Below are 26,637 nucleotides of genomic sequence, written 5' to 3'. Positions count from 1 at the left end.
GCTGAGAGTTCCTTCACTGAGAGTGAGGAAAATATTAAATCTGAGCTTGTATAAGTTGCACTAGCAGCATGTAGAACAATATATTCTAATTATGCTTAAATTCCTAATTTCAAGTCCGAATTTTATTTAAAACTTGATAGAAACATAAAGAATCATATACATTTATTTATATACCTGCTTTAGCATTCTGTTTTAAGTGTCAAAGAGTGAAGATTTACATAAAATCGCTTTTTTGCATTCTGGTCAAAATCATAAAAGAAGAGTCACAAAGAACACCCCTTTTGTAAACCATTTTTTCGCATTTTATTTTTTCATAGCCTGCACTATACTTTTAAGACTTTCCGGGAGCTCCATAGCACCCAACCCTTATAAAAGAAAGCTATAGATATCCTCTGATCCCACTTCCAGATGCAGCTATCTAAAATTCCTTCTATTGGTTGAAAGAATGATAGATAGCTGCATCTGTTTGAATTCTTTGGAGGATTTAATCTCAGAGGCCTCGGATACTAGTGTAATGTACCGGGGTCTCAAGTTTCTTCTGGAAGGAATCAAAATCCACTAATAATATAAATGTGTTTCTTGAATATATTTGAATTCGCTGAGTTCAACCTATTGTATGCAAATATTTATTATCTTGTTTCTATGAAATAGTATAAATCCAAATCAATTATAGGCTTTATTTAATGAATGAACTGTCCTGAATCAATGTTTCATATTGATAAGATTGGCCAACTCATTTTTGATAGTTTTAAGCCATTTTGGAATAATGTTTAATGTATTGAATTTGTTTGCAAAAAGTGAAGGCAAGAAACAAGCAGAAAACAAAGGGTTATTTAACCCTGGAAGTCAAGGACTTGTTGAAAGCCTGAAAACAGAAGTTGAGCAATTAACAGAAGATCTTGAAAAATATCGCAAAGGTAAAATCGAGCAAGATCTCCTCATTGATGATTATTCTGGAAGGATTAACAAAATTACATCCCGTTTACCCCCAAATCATGTTCAAATTCTTGATGAAGCAACAAGTGAAGTTAAAAGATTAGAAAGCGAAATCAAAGAACTCAGAAATAAGTATATATCATTACAAAAAGACAATCAGAATCGCTCAAATCTCATTGCAAACATGAATAATGACGTTTTCTCAGAAATTCAACATATTAGAAACGAAAAGTATAATATATCATTAAATCCCGAGCAAGTATTACGCGATTCAACAACGGAATTATCTGTAAAAAAGAATCAACTCAATATGTTAAATATGAAAATCGAATTATCAGCAGAAAAAGAGTTAAACATTTCAAACATAGAAAGAGACTACGAATATATGAATCAGCGACTTGAAATTGTACGCAAAAATCTTGAAAACTCCAAAAATTTACCAAAAGAAGAAAAAGAATTGATATCTAAACTCGACAATCTCAAAAAATCATCAGAAAGAACAAAACGTATCCAATATTATCGCGATCTTAACGATTATGAAATGAAATCCACTCATTCTCAGACATTAATTGAATACTGTCTAGAAAATTCCACAAACAACATCAAACAAACTATCCAATGACTCCAATTTTTAAAATATTATATTTAATAAGTTATTCAATGAACTAGATGTCAAAATTGTTAATGAAACTGGATACTTTGCCAGTGATACTATAAAGTCTAAGTTCAGCAGCGTTGCTGTGAGCTTTCTTGAATACTTCACCAACATTTGTACAAACATCTACTAAAAGTACATCTCTATTCATCCTTCTTCTCCTTCTCAGGAAGGAACAGCCAAACCTCTATTAGATATTTTGACTATGTTTAATTATTAAATTGTTTTTATAAATAATTATGCTTTTGTAAAGTGTCAAATTATAATTTTTGACAATGTAAAGTGATGAAAAAGAGAAATAATCCTGATATAGAGAAAGTTATCAAAGTTATTTCAGAAACTTCAAATGATCCAGACAAACAGGATGAAAAATCAGTTGAATCAGTTGCCAAATTCATCGAATCTCCAGAATCAATCAATTATTCGATTGGTTTACTCAAATCCGGCCAAATCAATGCTCAAATTGTTGCGTGTAATATCATAATAAACTATCTTTCAGCATCTGATTCTCAAAACATTGAATTACAAAATCAAATTCGAAATTTTGCATTTTCTCATGCACAATCTTATGATTCAATAATAAATAAACAATTGATTACTATTGTAGCAATGATTGCTATTAAAGATTTCCCAGAAAAATGGCCTTCTTTCTTAGATGAAGTTCTTTCTTCACCTGTTGTTGGTTTACAGATACTACATAAATATTTTACACTTTTAGTCGATGAGAATACGAAAAACATTGCTCCATCTCGATTTAAACAAATTCAAACATTTTTCATCAAAAAAGAAAACGATTTAGTCAATCTTATTAACTCCTCACCAAACAAAACCCCAAAGAAATACCTGCAAACTATGATTTCCAACATTTACAGTCCAGAAATGACAATTTCAAAATTAAAATCTTCAAATAAAAGTCCAAAACGGCAAACAACTGCAGCAGACGAGTTTTCAGAAAGAAACAAAGATGCAATATCCCAATTGCATACAAAAATTCAAGAAAAAGAAAGGAATATTGATTTTATGATGAATGAAATTGCCAAAATCAAGAATGACTTAGAATCAAGGAAACTAGGCTTCGATGGCAAAGTCCAACGTAAAAGGGAAGAGATGAAAAACCGCTACAAAGCAATGATTGAAGAATTACAATCCAGAGCAGCAACACAGCTTGCAGAGAACGAATTATTGACATCTAAGATATCAGAAATAACATCTAAGATCAATGACATTGTTAATGCTCCAATAAATGTAAAAAAAGTGAAATTAAATTTTGATTTTTCAAAAAATACTGAAAAACTTCTTAAAGAGCGAGAAAAAGAGATCAGAGAACAATGTAGTAAAGAGTTCTACCCATTCTTCCTTAAATTGCAGCAAGAACATGAAGAAAATATTGAATCTTTGGAAATTGAACACGAAAACGAAATTAAAAGGATTCATGAAGCTGCATTTGATGAATTAAAGATATTCAAGCCGAGAGTGTTCATTTCGCAAGAGGAAATCGCTGCCAGACAAAAATTTGAAAAAATTCAAAATAATTTAAATTCAGAATACGAAATTCAGAAAAATGCACTTCTGAAACAGATTTCTGAGATAGAAACAGATAGGGATAATAATTTACAGCAGTTATTTGAAGAAACAAAACAAAAAATTCAAAATGAAAAATCATTTTTCTCAAAACGAAGAAAAATTGTTCGTCAGAACGTTAAAAATGCAAAGAGCCAAATTCCTCAACAAATCGAAGTTCCAAAGCTTTCTCCCGAAGAAGAAAAAAATTTAAGATTATTTGTTGAGCAAAAACTGAAATCTGACTTCGAAAAGCAGTTGGAAAGCCAGGTAAATAATGTACAGGAGAACCGTGAGAACATGGTCAAAGAAATGAAAGAGATGGAAAATAATGAAATTAAAAAAGCTTCAGAGAATAATGATCTTATAATATATAACCTTGATAATGAAATATCTGATCTTGACGAAGAGTTATTGTCATTAAATCAAGAATTAGAAAAATTAAAATTAAATTATGAAAATTTAAGTGCTGAAAGAAGCTCAAATGAAGATAACTTTAGCCAAATGAGAGGCGAGAAGCTGTATTATGCTGATAATTTAAGAGATCTCGAAGCAAAATTATTAAAATACAATTTTGAGGAAGAGGAAGAAGAATCACAAGAAGTATTGGCATTGCAGAGTGAATTAGAAAAGTTTTCACATGAAATTGATAGAGAAAAAAAGAATCATTTGAAATTAATAAATTCTCTTGTTTCTCAGCACGAATCAACGAAAAACAAGATCAGTTCAAGAGCAGAAGAACTATTTGTTGTTAAAGATCAAGCAATTTCACAGTTGAAACTCAAAATTAACGAGACTAAGAAAAAGATTAAAGAAATTCACAGTGAAGTTACTTCTCTAGTAAATTAAATTATCTTGTAAAGATTTTCTATAGCTTTACCATAAAAAAATTGTAAATTTATCATTAATTGAATGAATTTTAGATTATGATTAACAAAATTATACAAAAACATAGCAATTAGATATATTATTATGATGATTGGTCTCCTCCTATTAGTTTTATAATTAAAATTAGTGCAATAAGAGCTATCCCTACACCGAAGAACTGAGAAATGGAAACATTGTTAATTCTATGCTTAAGTACATGAGTTGGAGCAGAAAATACTGTATTATTATTAGATGTTTTTTTATAAAACAATTTTGTATGATTTTCATCAAGAATCAGTTCTTGTAATTTATCACTTGCGTTTTTGTTATTAATAGAACTCGATAAAGAGTTTTGATTCGAGTAAATATTCCAAATATTATTTTCATCTAGAATAGCAAGATTTATTTGGTTGTAATTGCACGAAAGTATCATATACAGGTTGAATTCTTCATTCTTAAATTGATATTTTGAGCTTAAAATATTATTTTTCGATTTATCATAATCAAAATATTGTAAATTGGACAAATCAGGTGAAAATACTCGAATAGAATAATTTTTAAGTTCATCTATTATGTAGTTGAGAAAATCTATTGTTCGAATATATTGAGGTGAATTATTTTTGAATAGAAGTTCCGAAATTGGTTCATAATCTATCTCATCCTCTTGAAGTGTATCAACTTGTATCATAAGATCATTGATTACAAAAAGATTGTTAATTTTTGTTTTATCCTTTGATTTAACAATTGCTGCATGAATGTCATCATTCAATCCATCAATCCCATTAAGTAGCTTGAACAAACAATAAAAAATTTTCTGATGGTTGCTACTTATCATTCAATGTAAAATTAAAAATATAAAAATAATGGACGATTAAACCGCATAGAAATATATAAGGTCTATTAAATATAAATCCAATTAAATCAATGTTTACAATGTCGAAACAAGAATGAAATATTAGATAATAATATGTTCATTCATATGGATACCCAATTATATTGATATCTCATATATTGGCATGCTTAATTGCTAAATTATAACATTATTTTGCAATATTTGGAAGATTTGAATAAAAATGCTTATCAACGAACTGAAGTTGATCTGTTGTGAATACTTCGCCAAATATTGGAATTTCCTCTTCGTTTTTAGGATTCGGAAGTTTCGAATCAACGGTTATTGGTCCAACTTCTTGTGCAACTTCCCACTCTGCTGGAGTTTCGAGTGTTTCAACAACTTTTGGATATTGATAAATAGATGAATCAGTTGCTTTTTCAGTTTCTCTGCACATTTGTTGATGAACTTTCTTTTGTCGTTCTGTGAGTCCTTTTAGATTCGCACCACAATATGGACAACGATCTGATGTGCGTTTAATTGAATTTTTTTGAGCTTGAGAATCTAAACAATGATTAATATGTGATTCTGCAATCTTTGCGGAAACATGAGTTAGATCCATATTGCATATCGGGCATAACTGAACTTGGCATGGTTTTTCTTCAGGCTTTCCTTCTTTGGCTAAACAATTATTAATATGAACTTGTCTCCACATGCTATCTTGCTCTGTTAGATCAGCATTGCAAATAGGACAATAAAACCCTTCGTCATCATCAGATAAAGTCATGCAATAGATCCTAAATGAGAAATATCAAAAAGAAAATAAAAAGTTTTATCTACGATGCTGAGTTTAGTGCTAATATCAATAAGAAATTGTGATAAAGATTTGATATTTCTAGCTATATTTTTAAGTTGGAGAAGGTTATCACTTAATTTTGTCAATTCAAATATGATTTTGTTCATAATATAACTTTATTTCACAACACCACAGCATCTAAGCTGGTTGAGCAAGAATCATTGCAATAATTATTTTTTATTTGTTAGTAAATTGCTTTCCAATTTTTATCAATTTTTCATTTGCATATGAAATTTATAGGGATTATAGTATCAGAGTTTCTCCATGTATATCCGTTGAAAAAACGTCTAAAAGTAGTATATTCATTGAGATATTAATGCTATAAATTTTAGTGGAATTATAGGGGCGTAAGTGCACCCTTAAAAAAAATCGTTCCTCCGATGATAAATTTTTCATGTCACTTTTTCCCATTATAAATGTATCCAGGTCAATATAATCCGGGAAATCCAATGGGTGGAGCAATTCCTGGTGGTCGTCCAGGAGGTTCATATGGATTCCAACCAACTCAAGGTTATCCAATGCCGCAACAAGGCTATCCAGGCTCGCAAGTTCCATCTCCATACAGCTCAGGACCATATCCAGCTCCATATGGCCAGCCAGCTCCTCAACCAGGATATGGAGGCTATCCATCACCATATCAAGGCCCTGGCGCTGCTCCATATAATTCTGGACCTTATCCAACAACACAACCACCACAGCCTTTCGGAAGTTCTCCTGTTGTTCCACCACGTTCTGGAAGTGCACCAACATTTGGTTATCCAACAGTTGAAAAAATCCAATTTACAATTCCAAAGAAAAACCTTCAAACCTACGCAAATCTTTATTCAATCATTGCAGCAGCAGAAGCTCTCGGCCAACAGAAAATGGATGGATCAATTACTGATTCTGATTATGCTGAGCAAATGAAGATCTTAAAGAACAACTACGACTTCTCAACTAAAGCTTTGAAGATGAACAAGGACCAGGTTGAAGCTTTTTGCGAAACAGTTAACCTTGGCTGTTCATTTGCTTTAGTTGGCCTTTATGAAGACTTTGACACTACTCAGTCATCAAGAGGCGGTGTTACACACAGAGAAAACATGGAACTTGGCTCTTGCAAGGTCGAAATTCAAGATCATTTCGTTGTTAAGTCAAATGTTCAAGTTTACTTGCCAATCTGGGACAAGATTACACGTATTTATAAGAAGACATCATTCCTTCAGTTAAATAGCGATATGCGCCAAAGATTTGAAACATGTGATCAAATTTTGAGAACTGCCAATCCTCAGATGCCTCTTCCTGACGACAAAGTGTTCGAATTCAAGTCTAACTACTTAATTTTCGATGAAGCGTTTGTCAATTCACTTGATATTTAAAAAACATTTCCTTTTTTTAATATTTTTTCTATTTATTTTGTATTTACGCTCCACTTTCATACACCAAATGCCGAGTGTCAACAAATGCTCCTTATTTGCGGTCTTCTGGTAAATTCAACTCAATATTAATAAAAAAAAAGTTATTTTCATTGATTTTTTTATTTGATGTATAAATTATAAACTACAACAATGTGTTTTGGTGAAGATGCATTATTGCGCTCGTCAAATGTCTTCTTTTCCAGGAAAAATATGCAAAGAATTACAAAAATTAACATTCATTGTAGAATTAAAAAGAATTAAAAAGATTGGATGAAGAAACAGCATATGAAAATACCCAATGTTTGCTGACAGTATGAACGTTGTGATATCTTTCTTCCCGATTCATAAAGATTCATTTCATTGCAATGAGGAACTTTATTCTGCAGAATGTTTTGGTTTCATCATTAATAATACATCTTTTGGGAAAAAATATGATATTTTTATTCAATATTCAATATTTATATATCTCATAGGCTCGTTGTCAATGACGTATTGAAAAAACATATAACATTTTTAATTTTACAGTTCCGAAAATCAAGTTTTATTTACAAATAACAATAAAGAATAGAGATTAATTACAATTCATAAGGGTCTGAATCTGGTGATGCCTGAGGTGAATTTTGATCATTATCTGAATGAGATGAATCTTGATCATTATCTTGTTGTTGTTGAGATACGGGATCCACAGCATAAGGGTCTAGAGCTGGCTGTGGTTGAACTAATTGTTCATCATAAATAGAGGATGGTGTTTGTTGTGGAGGAAGCTGATTATCATTTGTATTCGGCTGTGGGGCATATGGATCTGAATATTGGTTCGTCTGTGAATATGGATCAGGTGCGTATGGTTCAGAAGAGTAAGGAGTTTGTACTTGATTATCATATTGAGGGTTCGGATTTAGATCATTAGAGTAATCGGGTGTTGGTGGAATATTCAGTTTCATTGCTACTGACAACTTTTCTCTCTTTTCCTATTTCTTTCTTATTTTCTTTGCTTTGATTATCTTTCATAAGAGAATACTGCAGAAGAAGAAAGAAAAACATCATAATAATTATAAAAAAAACAAGAATTGCTACGATTCTGACAAAATAACATTAAACATTAGAAATATATTTTTATAGATCGAATGCAGCCACAATTAAATTAGAATCTAAACACATTTTCCTACGTAAAGTCTCCCTATCGTTTTTCTGCCTCAATATTGAGTGAACCTCTATCAAAAATTTGAATAAGAGACTTTACAAAAGAAAAGGAGTTTAACATATTTTGGAATTCTTGCCCAAAATTGAATTGAACACAAATTAATATTAACACAAATCGTATATGTATGGAATATAATCATTTTTAGCAAAAATTACAATTAAAATATGTATAAATCTGACTTTAATTCAAATTTATGACAACTGGTGTGAAGCATCATTGAAAAACAGCCTTTAAACATATGGATTAAGTGGCACCTCATAGAAGCCTAAAAACATACTTGATTTCCCCAGTTCATAATTTTATTTCTAAACAAATATAGTTACATACAAACATACATAAACTTTAATCGCATATCTGAGCATTTATAAAATAGCATAACAATTCTTTTCTGTTGAATAATTTCATGTATTTGATCATCATTAAGCTTGAACCTAAGAAGCAAATATTTTAAAAATTGGCGGAATAATATTCAAAATTTTTCAAAGAGGACAGATTTTTAAATGTCGAAATTTATCTTTTTAATGAATTTAAATGAAAAGCATAATTACAAAACATTATGATTGAACAGAGGACAGAAATTGTAAATTAATTGAACAAAATTGATGACATAAGAATACATAAGTTTGATATTCTTGCAAAGAAGCTGCATAACGTCACACAAAGAATGAGAACGTTTATTGAAGTCTTCAAATAAACATTAAAGAAAATAAAATTATAAAACAATAATATTTAAAAGAAATGAGTAATCTTTTCGGTAAAAAAAATTTCAACTAACTTGGTAGAATCGGGCAATCACATTATCTCTTCAGGGTTGGAAATTTTGCATTATTAATTTATTATATATAAGACGTCGTTTATGTTTTCAAAATAAGAGGTAGGGCAACGATAGAAAATTTTTGGAAAAAAAGTTCGGAGATCTTAAACGTATCATATTCCCTGCATGGTTTGGTATCTTCCGCCATGCGTTGTGCCAAACATATTGACACTTTCCAATAATTAATTTATGGTATGAGTCACAGAGTTAGATTATAAAAAGAAAGTAAATAATTGCAATTAGAAATCATATATGTTGGAAATCAAATGTTGATGAGCAGAAACCTTTTACTCATCATAAAAGAGATAAATCACTAAAGATTTGTATACATTAAAATTTGATATTTGGTGCTCGAAAACTGTCTGATGGGACTCCTCCAAAATGAACCAATCTATCGCTGAGGACCAAATTAGATGATGTGGATGGTGTATTTTCTAATTCTAACTTAGGAAGAATGGGAACAAAACGAATGACGACAACAACATGTCAAACATAGATTAAATATCTATGAATCAATAAAGTATACGTGCATTGAAGGTGATAACGATCACTTGAGGCTTATAACTCTTTGACTAAATTATGCAATAATTAAATATAATCATTTTTATATTTTTATACTGATAGTAATTAATATACTATCCTGCTTAATAAATGGTATGATCAAATTTGTTTGAAAATTTAATTATGTATATGAAACTATGTCTTCTATATAAAAATCAAAATTTTCGGACGAACCTAGATTGAACCTTTATGAAAATCTATCATTTTTGTTAATTGAGTTAATATGAATCTTTTACATATGTATATATAGCATTGATAGCTTATATAATCATGGTTTATTCCATATTAACATATTTTTTCAGTTAAATTTGTTAATAATATCATGTAACAAATTAATTCAAGATTAGAATGTCTACAAAATGCTAACAAATAAGAACAAAATACGATTTCTCGACTTAAATTTTAATATGGAGTAGTTTTTCGTTTAAATCTAATTAAAAATGAATAAAAACTTATCTTGTACTATTTTCATTCAAAGATTTTAATAATGTAAATCATGCATTTTCATAATTCAGTACAGTTCTTTTTAGAATTAAAGTTGATGAGGATGATATTTGTGATTTAAAATAATTTGTTAATGTTCACCTTTTATTCATCACCTTGTGGTATGCCCTAAAGCAATAGCATTATCAATTCTGCTGAATTGATCAACTCAAAATTCCAAAAAAAATTCAAAATTTCAAAAATGAAATTAAACAATTTGAATTTTCACATGAAAAAATCAATTTCGAAAAAAATTTGGAAAATCAAAGTATTTGATAATTAGTCAAATAATCAATTTACATCGTTTTTACTCATAAAAAACAACTAATTTTTGATTTTGATATCATATTTGATAAATACTCATTCCAGAGTTGACGTAATGTATTAATTATTGTTAGAGATATTGCTTTCGCAGCAAAATTCTTATTTCATGAAAGAAAAAAAAAATGATTTTATTCCAACAAAAACAAGTAAACAGATGAATGGAAACGTACTATATTTTCATAAATGTAGTAATCAGCGTGTCAGCTTTTGTTTATCATGTTCGAGTCAAAATGTATTAACTTGTAATAAGAAATATTCGAAGATTATATGAAGTATTGAGCATTCTTTGTAGAAATATTTGTAATTCATTACTAACATATATAATAAAGTTGTTTTTTTTTCCTTATTGCAATAATTTTGTCTGATTTTAATAACTTTTCATGTATACGAGTTGTGTGAATATGCATCATAATATGCGTAAATATACTTATTTGCGACGAATAATGTGGTTGCATAATGGAGGTGCTAAATTTTGATTTTTAATATGGGGCTTTGGTATGTATAATCATGTTCTTATCTCAACGTAGGAGTATTGGTGCAATATGATTAAAATTTACGAGGTTGATCTTAAATTGAATAATTCTGGAGTATAAATCACAATGCAGCTAATTCTATGTTAAAGATAGATACAGATTGTAGTAATCAATTAGGGAGTACAAATTCATTCTTTCATTTCTGTCGTATTGAGCAGAAAGGAAGAGATCATAACCCTAGGAAAAAAAGCCCAAATTTGTCACTTTTCATAGTACGTTAAACTCAATTCGCTCGGCGAATGCCGAGCACACGTACTCATCATTCAACATAATATTCTCATTCTTTGGTTATTATAGTGCCAGACAACACAAGATTTCAAAGAATTACTTGAGTTTTCAATTAATCTTAATCCGATTTTAGATTTATCGAGAACTCCATCATCACAATCACATACTTCAGTGCGGTAACTACAATTATCCATATACAGAAGGAAGTTCTTTTCGAACAACTCATTTGGAGTCTGTTTTGGAAAGAACTTCTTTCTGTCCGACTTAATTTCATAGTTCCTGATCAACCAAAAGACAGAAACCACACACTATCTACTTAGGAAAGGAGTTCTTTCTAAATCTTCCTTAAATTGAGATTTTACGAGAGATAACCCTTCTATTGCACTTAAAAATGAACATTTTGATATCTTTAGTATCACACATGGTCATATATAGTATTTCATCTACATGAATACATTCATCTTTTGAAGTCTCTCATTAAATGGGAGGCTTCGAAAGATGAATCGTTTTATTCATACAACTTTAAATCTCGAACACATTTAGAGAGTGAGTATATCATTTTATTCTTGTTTTGAGTTTATTCTGATTCAAAATTGCAGTGAAAACAGAAGTTCACACATCATATCTGAATGTGAGCTCATCTATACTTATACGATCTCAATACCTCCACTCTAAGCATAAGAGGTGAAGTTATATAAAAATTATCAGATGCGTTGAAGTCTCAAAAGTATTGCCTGAATGCTTGTTTCATATTTGTCCAAGTAGTTTCAATGAATAAATGTATTGTTTTTTATAATTTCGATTTATTTTTAGAAAATATTCAATATAAACCTTTATTGTGTTATTTACATCTCATAAATTCTCTGTCTAAATCATATAAAAGCGCGTTTTACCCCTATGAATCAAGAAATTCATTCAATATTCATGGTATATTTATTAAATTTATACGATTTACTAATAATCAATATTATATCCTCATAAATAGCAATATATTTTGGTAATCTATGATAATCATATACAATATTTGAAATCAAATTTTCATTAGTTTAGGTTCCTTGTTAATAGTAAAGCATTATATTTATTACTAATAATAAAATCTATGTGTCGTATTGAAATTCAATAAAATTACTTATTCGGTCCAAAAAAACAAATTAGATAAAATTTTTCTTTTTTATGTAATTTTTGTTTTTCATTTTTCTCAAGATCCTAAGTTATGTTCTAACTTTTGACATCATATCCTATCATGCTAGGCTATATATTATAGTATAGATCCGTATTTTTCCCAAGTGAGCGGGGTATCTCCAATCCCAGCCCTATCGTCCTCCCAGTGTCAGTTTTCAATATAAAATCCAATTTTTTTTTGAAAATAAAAATTTCGAGAAATTTTTCTGATTTTTTTTCTTTGATTTCAATAATTCAAAATAAATTTGGGAGTAAAAAGACACTATTTAATGAAATTCATATGAGTGAATGTGGATAAATACTCTCAAAACATACAATTTATCTATTTTTTCTTTATATTATCAACTAATTAGTGATAATTTTTTTTGAATCAGATTTTTTTTCATTAAAAACATAATATATAACACAACAATGATGCACACATACGTATCTACACATCAAAATATAAAGCTTGTTTTGGTCTGGGCATCCCAACCCAAAATTCTTTAAAAATTGAATAAAATTGAATACTTGGGGCTGGGATGCCCATCCCAAAACCGAATTGAATTTTTTGAATTAAAGAATATATTTATGTATTTATAATATACATGTGATGTCTATAAAAAATACTAAATTCTAAAAAAAATTCAATTTATTCAAAACGTATACTAAGTGATCACTTCATTAGTAGGATCAGCAATCCTACTAAATGGTGAGAACGCCACTAACTAAAAAAGGAGTCCTTGGAGCTCTTGATCTCTTGTCAGTAGAGTTCATAATGAGGCATGGCATCTACTGATTAGAGATCAGAGCAATCCTACCTTACCTTCAGGAGCTACAAAGCTCCTAATCGTTACGAGAGGGAGCCTTGGAGCTCCTGAAGCTCATCAGCAGAGGCTATTTACCATTTGGCCTCTTCTGATGAAAGATGCGAAACACGTCTACGAACCAGGAGCTTCAAAGCTTCTAATCCTTACTAAAGGGAGCTTTGGAGCTCCCTGATCTCCATCAACAGAGTCCCAGATGGTAAATGTCCTTTTCTGATGAAAGATGCGAAACACATCTCCGAACCAGGAGCTCCAAAGCTCCTAATCCTTACGAAAGGGAGCTTTGGAGCTCCTGAAACTCCTTTTACTATAAAATAGGACAGTTTTCTTCTGAGGTTCTCATCAAATCTAAGACTTCAGAAGAAAGCTGTCCTATCAATGTATACTTACACTCTCATGGACTACAAGTGTACAATTTAAGGCAGAGATTATCCGAGGCCTCTCATCAAATGAGGGACCTCGGATAATCTCTACCTTAAGTAGTCAAATAACTTTTCTCACTATTTAGGAACAAAAGAACAAGAGTTGGAGTACTTTAAGGCAAGATTCTTCCGAAATCTCTCATCGAATGAGAGACTTCGGAAGGACCTTGCCAAATCCTTGAACGCCAATATCCTTGGAACTGAGCTAGAACCAGGGAGAAGTAGCATACTATAGAGCACGATGGTAATCTCGGAAATACTTATATCGCCCCAAGCACAATATTTAAGAAGTCTAACTCATATATACAAGAAGTCAGGCTGAATAGATATTGTGCATATGGTTTGCAGAACTCTCATGATATTTAAAATTCATGTTATCCCAAAAAGGTGACACTTTGGGTGTATCGTCCATCCCAGGGATGCAAAAATCACATCACCTTGGATCTATATATAAATTATAGCATATCCAAAAGGCAAGGAAATCTATCAGAGAAGCCTGTTTGACCTATCGTTGCCCTACCTCTTCAAAATAATAACAAATTAATTTTTTGAAGAGATTTCGCAAAAAAGTGACATTAAAATAAATTTAAGTATTGGTATTATTATTGTTTATAGTTTTTTTAATTTTATTTTATTTCTTATTTTCCATAAAAAAAATTGCAAAAAATTCTTTGCCAACTGTAAGAACGTTGTGATATCTTTCATCACAACTCATAAAGATTCATTTCATTGCAATGAGGAACTCTACCCTTTACAATATTTCGACTTCTTCATGCGTGAGACGTCTTATAGGAACAAATCAATATTTGAATGAAATTGTTGTGTCCTTGAACACTGTAGCAATATTGTTGGAATAACTTACCAAAAAATTTCGGATTTCGATTAGAAAGCTCATTGATGTTAAATGAATCACTGACGAACCTAAGGTTGGTACAATTGTTCTATAAAATTGATGGTTCTAAAAGAATATTATTCAGCACCAAACAAATATTTAAATTGGATGGCCGGTGAGTTTTTCGATTTGGCCTATTAATTGTTGAATTCTTGCATCTTTGAGTTCAACAGTCTTTTTCACTCTCTCAGCAATAAGAGAAAGTTCATTTTTATGTTGATCATTAATCTGATTAATTTGTTCTTGCAAATCTTGGATTTTCTTATTAAGATTGCTATTTTCTTGTTTTATTTGTTGCATTTGTTGATTCTCAGCATTTTTAGAACTATTTTGTTTAAGAATTAATTGTTGTATTTGATTTTTATAATCATTTATTTGATTATTCAGTGTTTTAATCTCGTCTCTATATTCATTACACCTGCATTTTGATATTTGAGAATTCAAATCCAATATTTTTTCTTCTAGACTGTGCTTTTCGCTTTTATCTGATTCCTTCATAGTATTTATTGTTTGTTCTAAATTTTCGATTCGAGATCTTAATCTAGTTTCAACGATTTTATGTTCTTGCTTTTCTTTTTCGAGCTGTGCTTTTAATTGATTTGCTTCATCATGGGCGTCGGCTTCTAGCTTTCCAACAACATCCATAAGCATTTTTTCTTGCCTTGACTTGATACGGTTGGCATCTTGTTCGGCTTTTTCTTGAAATTCAGCTCGAATTTTATCTGTAATTAATTTTTGCCATGCAGTTCTAGCAATTTCTTCTTCTCTTTTTGCCTGTTGCTTTGCTTCTTCAATTTTTGCATATACTTCTTCAACTCTTTTACTCATAACGTCTTTGATTTCTTTTTCACGCCCTAAGGCGCGTTCTTTTAGCTTAATTAGTTTTTGATGACATCTTTCTTCTGTGTCAGCATTTTGTTGTACTAGTATTAGACGTTTTTTCTCAAAATCGGAATTTAATTGAGCGATATCTGCTTCATATTTTGCTGAAATTGTTTCCTTTTGCTTTGCTAGTTCTGCCTTATGATCATCAAGTAGTTTTTGTATTCTTGGCTCTATTTCTTTTAAAGTATTCTTTTTACAATTGTTTAATTCGAACTTTGTTTCTGCTAATTCTTGTTTTAATTGATCATATGCTAATAGTAGAGTTTCATTCTCTTTAATAACCTTTTCGACAAAAGCTTGATTTCTCTCAACAATTTGTTTCGCCATAAAAAAATGAAGAATTTATGCTGATTTATCTAATAGTAGTTCAGAAATGTATTACATTAGAGTAAAAATAAAATAGACTTGACTATTGTTCAATTTTTTAAATATATAAAATCGTTATTTTACAGTTAAAGAACGCAAACAGCAAAATACTTTGAAACAATAGCTACTGAGCCTGAAAATTAAACATATTACATTTTTATTATATAAAACAAAAAGTTATCTTAGTAGACAAACTATCATAGTAAGTAAAACTACTTAAATTTGGCTAAGCTGAAGTCTTAGTTCGTTAATTTCCTGTTTACTGGATTCATCCAACATTCGCATATCATCTTTACTTTTATCTATTGCATTTTGCTCATCTCGAATCTTATTCTCGAGGTCTTCAATAGTTTTGAGGATAATGAGGTGTGCTTCGTCTTGCTTGTGAGTTAGTATTTCATTTTCTTTATCATCCAATTTTTGGCGTATTTTACCGTTTCGAAGTTTCTGTTCTGTAATTTGTCTTTCTAATTCTCGAATGATTTTCTTTTGTTTCTTTTCCAAATCTGGATGAAATTGAGCTTTCGCTTCTTGTAGCTGTTTTGTAACCTCTCTAAGCTCTGAATCAGTGTTCTTCTTTTCAGCAACAACGCGAGCCAGTTCCATATGCAACATCAGACATTCTTCTTGAAGTTCGTTAATAATTGCTGCCAAATCTGATGTATTAAGCTGAGCAATTTCAGCACGTTTGGCAGCGGATAACTGTTCTACTTGCTTATATTCCCTTTCTAAGGAATTTGGGTCTGTACTTGGATGAGATGTAAAAGTTTCTGGTCTGTGTGTTATATCAACGAGTCTTTTTATCTTTGCTTTTAAGAGACTCTTTTCTTGTATGAGATTGTGGCGTTCACGCTTTAGAATACCGACTTCTTCGGCAGTTGGAGCTGTTTCTGGAGAAAAGAATTTTCCAGTACGCTTTCCTTGAACAGTTCTAACTGGTCTTCTAGCTGAACGTGGATTGGAAGGAAACTCGTGTTTAGATGATGCACGAATACTGGTTTGACGCGACATGTATATCGCGTTTCAAACGATTTATTTTCAAATATTTACAAAATCATTACAAAAAAAAATTTACAAATCCGAAGATTCTAAATATTTGAACTGCTAGATTTGACGAATATAGATCTTAATAAGCCAGACGTGCAAAATGAGATTCTAATTTGACGCTTTTGCAGACAACAATCCTCAATTTTGAAGATTGAATCCAAAGCAAATTTTAATAAAGCACAATTGTATTCACTCTAGGCACCAAATTCATTTTATCTGGTAATAACACATGTGTTGCCCTCGTTTGAGTACGAAATTTTCTTCATTTATATCTCATATCATTGTAACAAAGTTTGCTGCATATTCTAAGTTATTTACTGATGTAGCACTATATTTCAAAATAATACACATTTAGAATATAAATATATTTAGGTTGTTATAAATAATTTGCAAGAATTCGTTTATGCTTGGTTGCAAGCCAGACATCGTATAACTGTTTTGATCATTGAATAATTATGTGATTTTAATAAGTTTTGTTGTTGAGTTAAAATAATAAAAGATTTACTGATGTAGTCATTAAAGACAATTCATGCTTTTCTCCAATTTAGATTCAATCAAAGTGATTGTGTTTGGATAGTGTCAGTTATGAAGAAATATAAGAACAATTGTTGCCGAATAATGACTGAAGCCAAAAAACAAACTGATAATCGCAGTTTTATGAAGCGAATGAGATAATGTTCCTCATGTTTTATAATAATATATTAAAATTTGTTTCACTTCAAAATCAAACATAATGGAAGTATATATTTTCATTAAAGGAAGTCACGGGACTGTAATTTTTCCTAATGAATGCATTCATGATAAAGAAACATAAGATTTTGAAGAATCAATTCATTTCAGAATTTGCCCTAATAAACATGAAGTTGTCACATATATTATCTCAGCTGTAGTTAATTAAATAGCAAAGAAGAAAGAATGACTGCTATTCTTATTGGCATGTTAATCACATTATATCATCATTTTAGAACAAAGTGATTTAATTCATTAACGAACAGCTGATTCAGAAGCTCTTATCTTATGCTTGCTATCCCATAGAGATCCTATTTTAATGATATTTAATTAAGACATGGAATCACTCTATTTTTCAAGTTGAAATAACGGTTCATCATTATTCAAATACAGGACTTAATTTATAGGCTTCATATACCACGATAAAATTTTTGAAAATCAATATCTTGATTATTTAACTCTAAAATGCATTGATATGGTCATAAAAATGTCTCTAGAGACAATCAAGTATTAAACACTTCAAGATCGGATAAATTTGTGTCCTCAATTTTTTTACTCAATACATTAAGTTTTAAATATTAATGTAAATCATATGCAGATAATTTTTAAATTTAGCCATTGAAATCACTCACAATTTAAAATGGTCGTTGATAGAAAATTGAGAGCCACCTATCCATCCAAATCCTCTGAATAATTGAGAGCGGTTGATTGACCATGGCCCAGCACTTTGTTTTCTCATGGGTAAGGAGAAAGAGCATATCAATATTGTCGTTATCGGACACGTCGATGCAGGTAAGTCCACAACAACAGGCCACCTCATCTACAAGTGCGGCGGTCTCGATAAGCGTAAACTTGCTGCCATCGAAAAGGAAGCTGAACAACTCGGCAAGTCCTCCTTCAAGTACGCTTTCGTTATGGACTCCCTCAAGGCTGAACGTGAGCGTGGTATCACAATCGATATCTCCCTCTGGAAGTTCGAAGGCCAGAAGTTCTCCTTCACCATCATCGATGCCCCAGGACACCGTGACTTCATCAAGAACATGATCACAGGCACATCCCAGGCTGATGCTGCTATCCTTGTCATCGACTCCACACTCGGTGGCTTCGAAGCTGGTATCGCTGAACAAGGCCAGACACGTGAACACGCTCTTCTTGCCTTCACCCTTGGTATCAAGCAGGTCATTGTCGCCGTCAACAAGATGGATGACAAGACAGTCAATTACAACAAGGCTCGTTTCGACGAAATCACAGCAGAAATGACACGTATCCTTACAGGCATCGGCTACAAGCCAGAAATGTTCCGCTTCGTCCCAATCTCCGGCTGGGCTGGCGACAACATGACAGAGAAGTCTCCAAACATGCCATGGTACAATGGCCCATACCTTCTTGAAGCCCTCGATTCCCTTCAGCCACCAAAGCGCCCATTCGACAAGCCACTCCGTCTTCCACTCCAGGATGTCTACAAGATCAACGGTATCGGTACAGTTCCAGTCGGCCGTGTCGAATCCGGCACAATGAAGCCAGGCATGATCGTTAACTTCGCCCCATCCACAGTTACAGCTGAAGTTAAGTCCATCGAAATGCACCACGAATCCCTTCCAGAGGCTCTTCCAGGTGACAACATCGGCTTCAACGTCAAGAACGTTTCCACAGCTGATGTCAAGCGTGGCTACGTCGTTGGTGATACAAAGCGTGACCCACCAGTCGAATGCGCTTCCTTCACAGCTCAGATGATCATCTCCAACCACCCAGGCAAGATCCACGCCGGCTACCAGCCAGTTTTCGACTGCCACACAGCCCACATCGCCTGCAAGTTCGACAAGCTCATCCAGCGTATCGATCGTCGCCACGGCAAGAAGGCTACAGAGAACCCAGAATACATTCAGAAGGATGATGCCGCTATCGTCGAGGTTGTCCCATCCAAGCCACTCGTCGTCGAGTCCTTCCAGGAGTACCCACCACTCGGCCGTTTCGCCATCCGTGATATGAAGCAGACAGTCGCTGTCGGCGTTATCCGTTCCGTCAACAAGAAGCCAAACCCAATCAAGTAAATTACCATTACTAACAATAAAGACTACGAACATTTCTCACTTAATTTTTATATTTATTTTTTCTTCTAAAATAATCTTTATATTCGAATATTAGACGTGTAGTACCTCGAACACGAACTCAATGAATCAATATTCACGCACTACAGCACATACAGTATCGGATTTTTACAATTTGGGAGAAACATGGGCTGCCCACAGCATCTCTCTGTGCCTATTCTTGTTGCCTTTTGTCACGTGATTTCAACTAATAAATAAATATATCAAAAAAACATCTAAAATTTATAATTTACAAACATATAAAATAAAAAATAACTAAACATCATTAAAGGCTAAAGTTAAGATTATCAGAGATAGAAATTACAGGCAATCCAGTCAAGTTTGGATATGAAAATCTTGATTTCATTGCTTCCCATTCTGTTGCCATATTTGGAACCTGAGGTTCACCATCAACATTCCAAGATACATTAGTAGTATTTGCTCTCGGAATATTCAATTTTGCAGGGCTTGCACTTGATTGTGAATTTGCCGCAATTGAAGATTCCGGATCCAATTCAGTGCTTTCATCATCATTTCTTGATCTTTTCTTCATTGCCGATGAAAGTCTTCCCCATGCAGACCTTATCTCTTGCGCCGTCTTCCTGCTGTGCTCGCTAGAAATGACTTGGATGTCATGTCTTGGTTTTGTCACTTTTGTAATTCTAGGAATTGCCGCCAATGTGTTAAACATGTCGATTAACACTCCCACGTCCATTCCATCAGACTTATCGAAGTTGATTGATGACAATGAGCTGCTGTTCGACACTACATCCTGTAAAATGGCAATGCCAACATCTCCAATCGCTAAATCAGAGACATCCAAACTTTGGAGAGTTTTGTTCGAAATCAAACTCTGCCGAAGTTCTCTAAGAAGGCCGTGCTCGTTCCTGAACGTTCTCCGCAAACTCAACTTCTCGAGAGGAAGCTTGGAAACTATTTCTGATAAAAGAGAAAGCCGAATAGATTCATCAGAAACGTGACAGTGGCAAATACTTAAATCTCTCAAACAGGGAAGAGTTAGAATGTACATGAGGAACTCGTTGTTGATGTCGATCCTGTTCCACTCCAATTTGACAATCATGGCGTTTTGGGAGGCTTTGGAAAGATTATGATACAAATCTTCGAGATCTTCGAGTTTTTTCTTTGAATTTAACTTATGTATCCAGTCATATTGTAGCACAGGCTCCACTTTTGTATTAACAGATTGTTGAAAAAGTGAAAGAGCCTTGCCAAGTGGGATACTCATTTAAAAAAAAAATTAATGAGTATTTCAATGGTTGTGAAGAAAAGTGACCAAATTTGTATTAAAATTCTGAAACTAAAATATTTTTTTGATTAAAATTGTAAAATAATATTACACACATTATAAACTTAATTTCACATTCAGCAGTTTTTGTAAAGTGTCAAAACGACAATTTTTTTTCACTTTGCTTTTGTGTCATGTTCAATTACAAACATATAGATAATTCCGGCTCGTATGTCACATTTCATTGATTATAAATTTTTAAACGTCCACGAAATGTCTGGGAATGCGCAGGAGCTTTCCCTGAGCTCCTCACAAATATTTCGACGTGGAATTAGTTCACAAGAAATCAATATCGGACTCTCTCAACAGTTTTTGAACCCTGCTGAGAGCATTAATCCGATTGAAATTTCAAATGAAAAGCAAGCTAATAAGGAAATCACATCAATCATTTCGAAATTCAAAGAAAATCTCGACTGGTCAGATCAATTGCAGTTAATTCAACAAACAATGTCTATTGTTAAAGGTGGAGCATATAAATATCAAGGATTTGTTGATGAAATATCTGGTTTACTCACCATGTTGAAATTTGGAGTTAACAACCTTCGTAGTACTCTTGTTAAAAATAGCTGTTTATGTATTGCTTTCCTCGCACAATCTTTAAAAGAGAAATTCGATTCTATAACGGAGCCAATCATCTCAGCATTGATTGTTCCTACAATGCATGGAACCAGTGTAATTGCTAAATCATGCAGATTCGCAATTCGAGAAATTGTAAATAACGTATATACAAAAAGGACTCTTCTTAGCATTTTAAACTATACTAATTCTAAGAGTAGCGAGCATAGAAATATAGTTGCTGATAGTTTGAAAGATATTGCTTTTTCTTGGCCAAGAAATATTATTTTATCAAATATAAAACAAATAGAGCATTCAGTTAAAACATTAACAAATGATGCAACAAAAGATACACGAGTTTTCGCAAAGTCTGCCTTAGAAATCTTTGAAAATAATCAATACATTCAAGCAACTACCGAAGTAAAGAACTCTCGTAAATTCCAAGAAGACAAAACAGAAGTTATTCAGTTTACTAGACTAGAACCACCAATCAGGCCAAAGTTTTCATCTCCTCAGAAGAATTTGAAACAAAAAGAAACAGAAATTGAAGATAAAACAACAGTATCAATAGATTTGTCAAAGAAAACTCTATCAAAATCAAGAATAAGGCAAACTTCAGATGATAGTATTAACAAATCTTTCACATTAACTCAGGATGAAATAAATGACCTCGCTAAAGTCAACAAACTTTCCAAAAACATCACATCCATCAAAGATAATGCTACATTTATCATTGAAACTCTCCTTAACTATATAAATTCAAATGAAATTGATGAAATTATTTTAAGTATTACTTTAATAGAAAAAGTACTCGGAATAATCTATATACAGTTTGAAAAATATTTGTCGCAGCTAATTCCTTGCATTCTTGAAAAATCAGATCATATTTCTTACCAAATTAGCAAATCTGCTTCAAATATTATGAATACGATTCCATCACTATACAACTGTGATGATTTGATTAAAATTGCTGCAGATCAACGTGTTTCAAAAGCATTATTACTATTTATCTCTCAAATCATGAGAAAAGACGCAAAAATCAATGCTGATTACGATACAATCAGTAAATTAATCAATATTATGTGTCAATTGTTCGAAAAATTCAATGAAACAAAGACAATTTTGATTATTACTTCAATATTAACAGAAATTCAATCAAAATATCCTCAAGAATTCTCCAAATATGTTGAAACAGCTGATGAAAAGAACATAAAAGCTTTGAATACCCTTAAAATCACTCAAACAGTCAAAATTTCTACAGAAAACAATTCAACATTAACAACTAAGTTTAGTCAACATTTCAGAGAACAAATTGCTAAGAGACAAAGTTTAGAGACATCAAACTATGCGCCGGCACCTACCAGATCATCATTTAAGAAATCAAATGTTGATAAAACGCAACAAGAAACGAAAACAGTTCAAATTATCAAGAATCCATCAACTGATTTAATTATTTCCAAAATAAAAGAAACAGAAGATAAAAGAGAACATCTTACATCACTTGCTGATGCTATTAAGGAAGAAAACACATATAGTTTAGATTTGATGAAGCTTTTAATTTCATTGAAAAGAACTGAATTTTACAAAGAAACAGAAATTTGTTTTGATTCGATTTTGAATTCTTGTGATAATTTTTTGGTTGTTAATGACTGTTTGAGTCAGTTCTTTTTGACTCCTGATGTTGTTCACATTGATTCTCTTTATTATCTCCTGTATAAAACAACAAAAACATTGGTTGATGATAAACCAACTTTGTTGTTGAAGCAACTTTCTGATTTCTCTGTTTCTGATGATCCTGAAATGAGAATGATGTCTGTTAAATGTATCGCAGCCTTGCAAAAGAATATAGAATGCGATTCATCATTCATTTCTTCTCAGATTGGACCTGTTCAAGCTCGTTTAGTTCAATATTATTTTAATAAGTTTTAATTTTGTTATTTATACTATATATGATAAATGTAGTAAGTAAATATAAACTCTTTTTGTTTGATATAATTAAAAATCTCTTTTTTTATAGAGAAAAAAGGACATTCTAATTCAACCTAACGATCTAAGCTAACAAACCATTACTACATAGAACTGATTTAAAGTTTTGTGTATAATTCATTTATATATTCATGGTTGTGTTGTATATTTGAGAATCAAAAATGCTCAACAATTGGATTTAAAGCTTTAATTTATAATAATCCAAATTAGGATGAAAATTCTGAGACTATTTAGTGTATAGTGATCAATAATCTTTATCTTTCAAATTTTGAAAATTAATTCCAAGAACTTAGTCGCTCAATGAGATGAAAAATATATTCTATGTAATAAATCATAATTATATTAAGAATTACAGAGGAATTCTTTTTTGATAGTTCAAAACGTGACGGTGGTTTGGCCTCCTTTTTGCAATGTCTGAACAAGTCAAGCTCTTCGTACCAGCTACTTTCGTTTCCTTCCGCCGTTCAAAGCGCATTATCAAGCCAAACCAGGCCCTCCTTGAGATCCAGGGTGTTGTTTCCAAGGAAGAGGCTCAGTTCTATGCTGGCAAGAAGGTTGCCTCTGTTTGGAAGTTCGACAAGCAGGAATTCATCAACTGGGGCGTTATCACACAGCCACACGGAAACTCCGGCGTTGTCCGTGCTAAGTTCGAGAAGAACCTTCCACCACAAATGCTCGGCAAGCAGGTCCGCGTTATGCTTTACCCAAGCACAATTTAAAGATATGATGACTTAATTTTACATATTTACGTTTTTTAGAAATATTTTTTTCATCAAATCAAATCAAATCATTATCAGTTTTGGAATTTTGAGTTTTTGTTAATGATTTTTAATTTACTTCTACAATGTAATTGAAATATGCTGTAAAACTCCAAAAATTTATTCCAAAATCTCTATAAATCTGTCACTTTTTATTGAAGAATATAAAATATGGGCGAAAATTATTATAAATCATCGAACTATTTCCGCAATGAGGATGATTATTCTATGTTTAACAAGAGAAAGAATAATCAGAAAGCAGATTTCGATATTCTTGAAAAATACGACGAAATATCAAAGAAATTTGGGGTGTTGTTTTTATGGGTAGGTGTTTTAATATTATTTTTACTAGCAATTATTGGATTTCGTAGAATGATTAATACGTTTCTTATCGAAGATCAAAAAATGGAAGAGATAAAAAGCAAGATACAAAAATACGTTCAATCCAAAACCAATTTCAAATGTACAGAATGTGTTCCAATATCTTATAATGAAATAGCTGAACTAATTGGAAAAAAATTGTCTTATGCAGAAAAAGAACAAGCAATTTCGATTATTTGGGACGAATTTCAAAGAAATACAGAGATATACGAAGTTACCACAGATGAAAAAGTAGAATATGTCAGAAGCAAAATTATAATATCTTCATCATTGAATTGCTTATTCTTCCGTAATTTAAATAAGATAATAACAGTTATAACACTTTCTATTGCAGCTATTATAGTCTCATTGTTTATTTATTTCAAATACAAGCAAAGTCAAAAATGCAAGCAATATTCTTCAGAAATCATTCAGAATATGGTTAACCAATCCAAACTTGGGTCAAGAGAAATAAATCCTCAATCATTCCGCTCTAATTATCCTAATATTAATGAAAAACAATGGAGGAACGTTGTTTCTAATGTTGAAAGATGTCCTGTAGTTTCTGTTTATAGAAAGAAGAGTGGAAATGTCTGGCAAGTTAGTTCTCTAAATTAATTTTTTTAATTTTCTGTTTTCATGTATACATTTATTCTCTAATATTGTGAAATAAATCATGTATTTTAGTCACATTTTTAGATTATTTATTTTAACTCACATTTTATGTAAGATATTACAGAAAAATTTCAAATTAGAATTTACAAATGGCTTATGACGTATTAATTTTATTTAAATGAGAATACAACAGAAAACAATATGTTAGAAGGCTATCAAAATTCAATAATAAAATATTATAAAAAATACCCAGGGTCCAAAAATTGGTATTTTCTGCGCTCAGGCAACATGAGTTTTTGGGCCGCCAAATGAATAGCTCAAATAGTTTCCTCATATAGAGACATGCTTATGCTTAGAGTTTGAAGGGAATCTAAAGTGATTTTTTTCTGCATTTCGAAATCTAATGCAATCTTAAAATCATGATTAAACTGCGAATCTGGGCGCAATTTTTTAATATGTTAATATATGAAGGTACTCCTACTACTGCGAATGCTTCAAATGAAAATTCAAGAAATCAGATTAATTTGATCACATTAGTATAGTAGTGGTCAATCCAAAAAACTCATATGTTGATATATAACCTATAGGGATGATAATTATCGACTCTTCATTGAAATGCATAAGATTTAATAATCTCATAAATATTCTTTTTAATTTTCAGTATTTCATGTGCATTTAGATTGCATATACCTGTATATGATATTTCTAGAATGTTTTGGTTAGATATTAAGTTTTTTAGATTAATATTTTAACATTTTGATAAAACAAGCAATTGTTCCATTTTGGAATCGCGATTGAACTCTAGTTTGACTAATATGATGTTGTATGATCAAATGAATTCTAACTTCATGAGATAAAATTTGAAATTTGAAAATGCGATATCTGACTCAAATATTTATCTGAGCACATTTAACATTCAATTATAAACTAAAGTAATATACAGCAGATTCGATTTGGCTTATATTTTAAATATTCAACAAATAATCTTATAAAATTGTGCTATTCACGTTTCTCAAAGATGAATTAAGCATTTACAACTTGTGCATTGATGGAATTAGATATGGATTCTAATGTTAATCGATATTTTGTAAATTGATATATATTTTATCATGGTTTGACATTTGATCGTGTTGAAACCGGAATTGCAATATGCATCATCTATATATATAATTGTCAAAATATGAGCTATAGATTTTTAAATTATGCTCCTGATTATGAGTGACTTATATGATTATATTGAATTGAGTAGTAAGAATCATAAATATTAGAATATTACGATAATGTATTATAACCTTATAGAAGCTTAAGGCTAAAAATGATGATGAAAATGTAGCTCAAATTTAAGTCTAAAAATTTGAAAAAATTAAGTGCTTATGATAGTATGACGATATTGGTGTTTG

At 31.4% G+C, this 26,637-nt stretch overlaps 13 protein-coding genes across 13 annotated transcripts, besides 3 other annotated features; 7 read left to right on the top strand and 6 right to left on the bottom strand.

Moving 5' to 3' along the window:
* Nucleotides 1-766: 766 nt before the first annotated feature.
* On the top strand, nucleotides 767-1,818 carry TVAGG3_0080070 (uncharacterized protein; the record flags this gene model as incomplete). Its single annotated transcript, XM_001328931.1, has 1 exon — nucleotides 767-1,558. One exon carries the CDS (start codon nucleotides 767-769, stop codon nucleotides 1,556-1,558), a length of 792 nt encoding a protein of 263 aa, XP_001328966.1.
* Nucleotides 1,819-1,876: 58 nt separating this feature from the next.
* TVAGG3_0080060 (nuclear export signal receptor protein) lies at nucleotides 1,877-4,000 on the top strand (the record flags this gene model as incomplete). The annotated part of the gene is made up of 1 exon (XM_001328930.1): nucleotides 1,877-4,000. The coding sequence occupies one exon, from the start codon at nucleotides 1,877-1,879 to the stop codon at nucleotides 3,998-4,000; it is 2,124 nt and encodes a 707-aa protein (XP_001328965.1).
* A 121-nt stretch (nucleotides 4,001-4,121) lies between these two features.
* On the bottom strand, nucleotides 4,122-4,853 carry TVAGG3_0080050 (uncharacterized protein; the record flags this gene model as incomplete). The annotated part of the gene is made up of 1 exon (XM_001328929.1): nucleotides 4,122-4,853. The coding sequence occupies one exon, from the start codon at nucleotides 4,851-4,853 to the stop codon at nucleotides 4,122-4,124; it is 732 nt and encodes a 243-aa protein (XP_001328964.1).
* A 205-nt stretch (nucleotides 4,854-5,058) lies between these two features.
* TVAGG3_0080040 (uncharacterized protein) lies at nucleotides 5,059-5,634 on the bottom strand (the record flags this gene model as incomplete). Its single annotated transcript, XM_001328928.1, has 1 exon — nucleotides 5,059-5,634. One exon carries the CDS (start codon nucleotides 5,632-5,634, stop codon nucleotides 5,059-5,061), a length of 576 nt encoding a protein of 191 aa, XP_001328963.1.
* A 467-nt stretch (nucleotides 5,635-6,101) lies between these two features.
* On the top strand, nucleotides 6,102-7,065 carry TVAGG3_0080030 (endosomal sorting complex assembly domain family; the record flags this gene model as incomplete). Its single annotated transcript, XM_001328927.2, has 1 exon — nucleotides 6,120-7,058. The coding sequence occupies one exon, from the start codon at nucleotides 6,120-6,122 to the stop codon at nucleotides 7,056-7,058; it is 939 nt and encodes a 312-aa protein (XP_001328962.1).
* A 607-nt stretch (nucleotides 7,066-7,672) lies between these two features.
* On the bottom strand, nucleotides 7,673-8,050 carry TVAGG3_0080020 (uncharacterized protein; the record flags this gene model as incomplete). The annotated part of the gene is made up of 1 exon (XM_001328926.2): nucleotides 7,673-8,050. One exon carries the CDS (start codon nucleotides 8,048-8,050, stop codon nucleotides 7,673-7,675), a length of 378 nt encoding a protein of 125 aa, XP_001328961.2.
* A 420-nt stretch (nucleotides 8,051-8,470) lies between these two features.
* Nucleotides 8,471-8,567: a mobile genetic element.
* A 2,658-nt stretch (nucleotides 8,568-11,225) lies between these two features.
* Nucleotides 11,226-11,273: a mobile genetic element.
* Nucleotides 11,274-12,505: 1,232 nt separating this feature from the next.
* Nucleotides 12,506-14,100: a mobile genetic element.
* Nucleotides 14,101-14,249: 149 nt separating this feature from the next.
* Nucleotides 14,250-15,755, bottom strand: TVAGG3_0079980 (uncharacterized protein; the record flags this gene model as incomplete). The annotated part of the gene is made up of 1 exon (XM_001328925.1): nucleotides 14,643-15,755. One exon carries the CDS (start codon nucleotides 15,753-15,755, stop codon nucleotides 14,643-14,645), a length of 1,113 nt encoding a protein of 370 aa, XP_001328960.1.
* A 186-nt stretch (nucleotides 15,756-15,941) lies between these two features.
* Nucleotides 15,942-16,822, bottom strand: TVAGG3_0079970 (uncharacterized protein; the record flags this gene model as incomplete). The annotated part of the gene is made up of 1 exon (XM_001328924.1): nucleotides 16,011-16,805. The coding sequence occupies one exon, from the start codon at nucleotides 16,803-16,805 to the stop codon at nucleotides 16,011-16,013; it is 795 nt and encodes a 264-aa protein (XP_001328959.1).
* A 1,450-nt stretch (nucleotides 16,823-18,272) lies between these two features.
* TVAGG3_0079960 (elongation factor 1-alpha 1 family) lies at nucleotides 18,273-19,665 on the top strand (the record flags this gene model as incomplete). Its single annotated transcript, XM_001328923.2, has 1 exon — nucleotides 18,308-19,621. One exon carries the CDS (start codon nucleotides 18,308-18,310, stop codon nucleotides 19,619-19,621), a length of 1,314 nt encoding a protein of 437 aa, XP_001328958.1.
* A 278-nt stretch (nucleotides 19,666-19,943) lies between these two features.
* On the bottom strand, nucleotides 19,944-20,903 carry TVAGG3_0079950 (RNI-like family; the record flags this gene model as incomplete). The annotated part of the gene is made up of 1 exon (XM_001328922.1): nucleotides 19,944-20,903. The coding sequence occupies one exon, from the start codon at nucleotides 20,901-20,903 to the stop codon at nucleotides 19,944-19,946; it is 960 nt and encodes a 319-aa protein (XP_001328957.1).
* Nucleotides 20,904-21,108: 205 nt separating this feature from the next.
* On the top strand, nucleotides 21,109-23,560 carry TVAGG3_0079940 (microtubule binding CLASP family; the record flags this gene model as incomplete). The annotated part of the gene is made up of 1 exon (XM_001328921.1): nucleotides 21,177-23,447. One exon carries the CDS (start codon nucleotides 21,177-21,179, stop codon nucleotides 23,445-23,447), a length of 2,271 nt encoding a protein of 756 aa, XP_001328956.1.
* A 354-nt stretch (nucleotides 23,561-23,914) lies between these two features.
* Nucleotides 23,915-24,282, top strand: TVAGG3_0079930 (structural constituent of ribosome; the record flags this gene model as incomplete). Its single annotated transcript, XM_001328920.2, has 1 exon — nucleotides 23,915-24,223. The coding sequence occupies one exon, from the start codon at nucleotides 23,915-23,917 to the stop codon at nucleotides 24,221-24,223; it is 309 nt and encodes a 102-aa protein (XP_001328955.1).
* A 149-nt stretch (nucleotides 24,283-24,431) lies between these two features.
* Nucleotides 24,432-25,677, top strand: TVAGG3_0079920 (uncharacterized protein; the record flags this gene model as incomplete). Its single annotated transcript, XM_001328919.2, has 1 exon — nucleotides 24,491-25,240. One exon carries the CDS (start codon nucleotides 24,491-24,493, stop codon nucleotides 25,238-25,240), a length of 750 nt encoding a protein of 249 aa, XP_001328954.1.
* Between the last annotated feature and the right edge of the window lie 960 nt (nucleotides 25,678-26,637).

Source organism: Trichomonas vaginalis, chromosome IV, assembly GCF_026262505.1.
Source record: "Trichomonas vaginalis G3 chromosome IV, whole genome shotgun sequence".
Classification (NCBI taxonomy): Eukaryota; Parabasalia; order Trichomonadida; family Trichomonadidae; genus Trichomonas; species Trichomonas vaginalis.
This window is presented reverse-complemented; position numbering and strand designations above follow the sequence as displayed.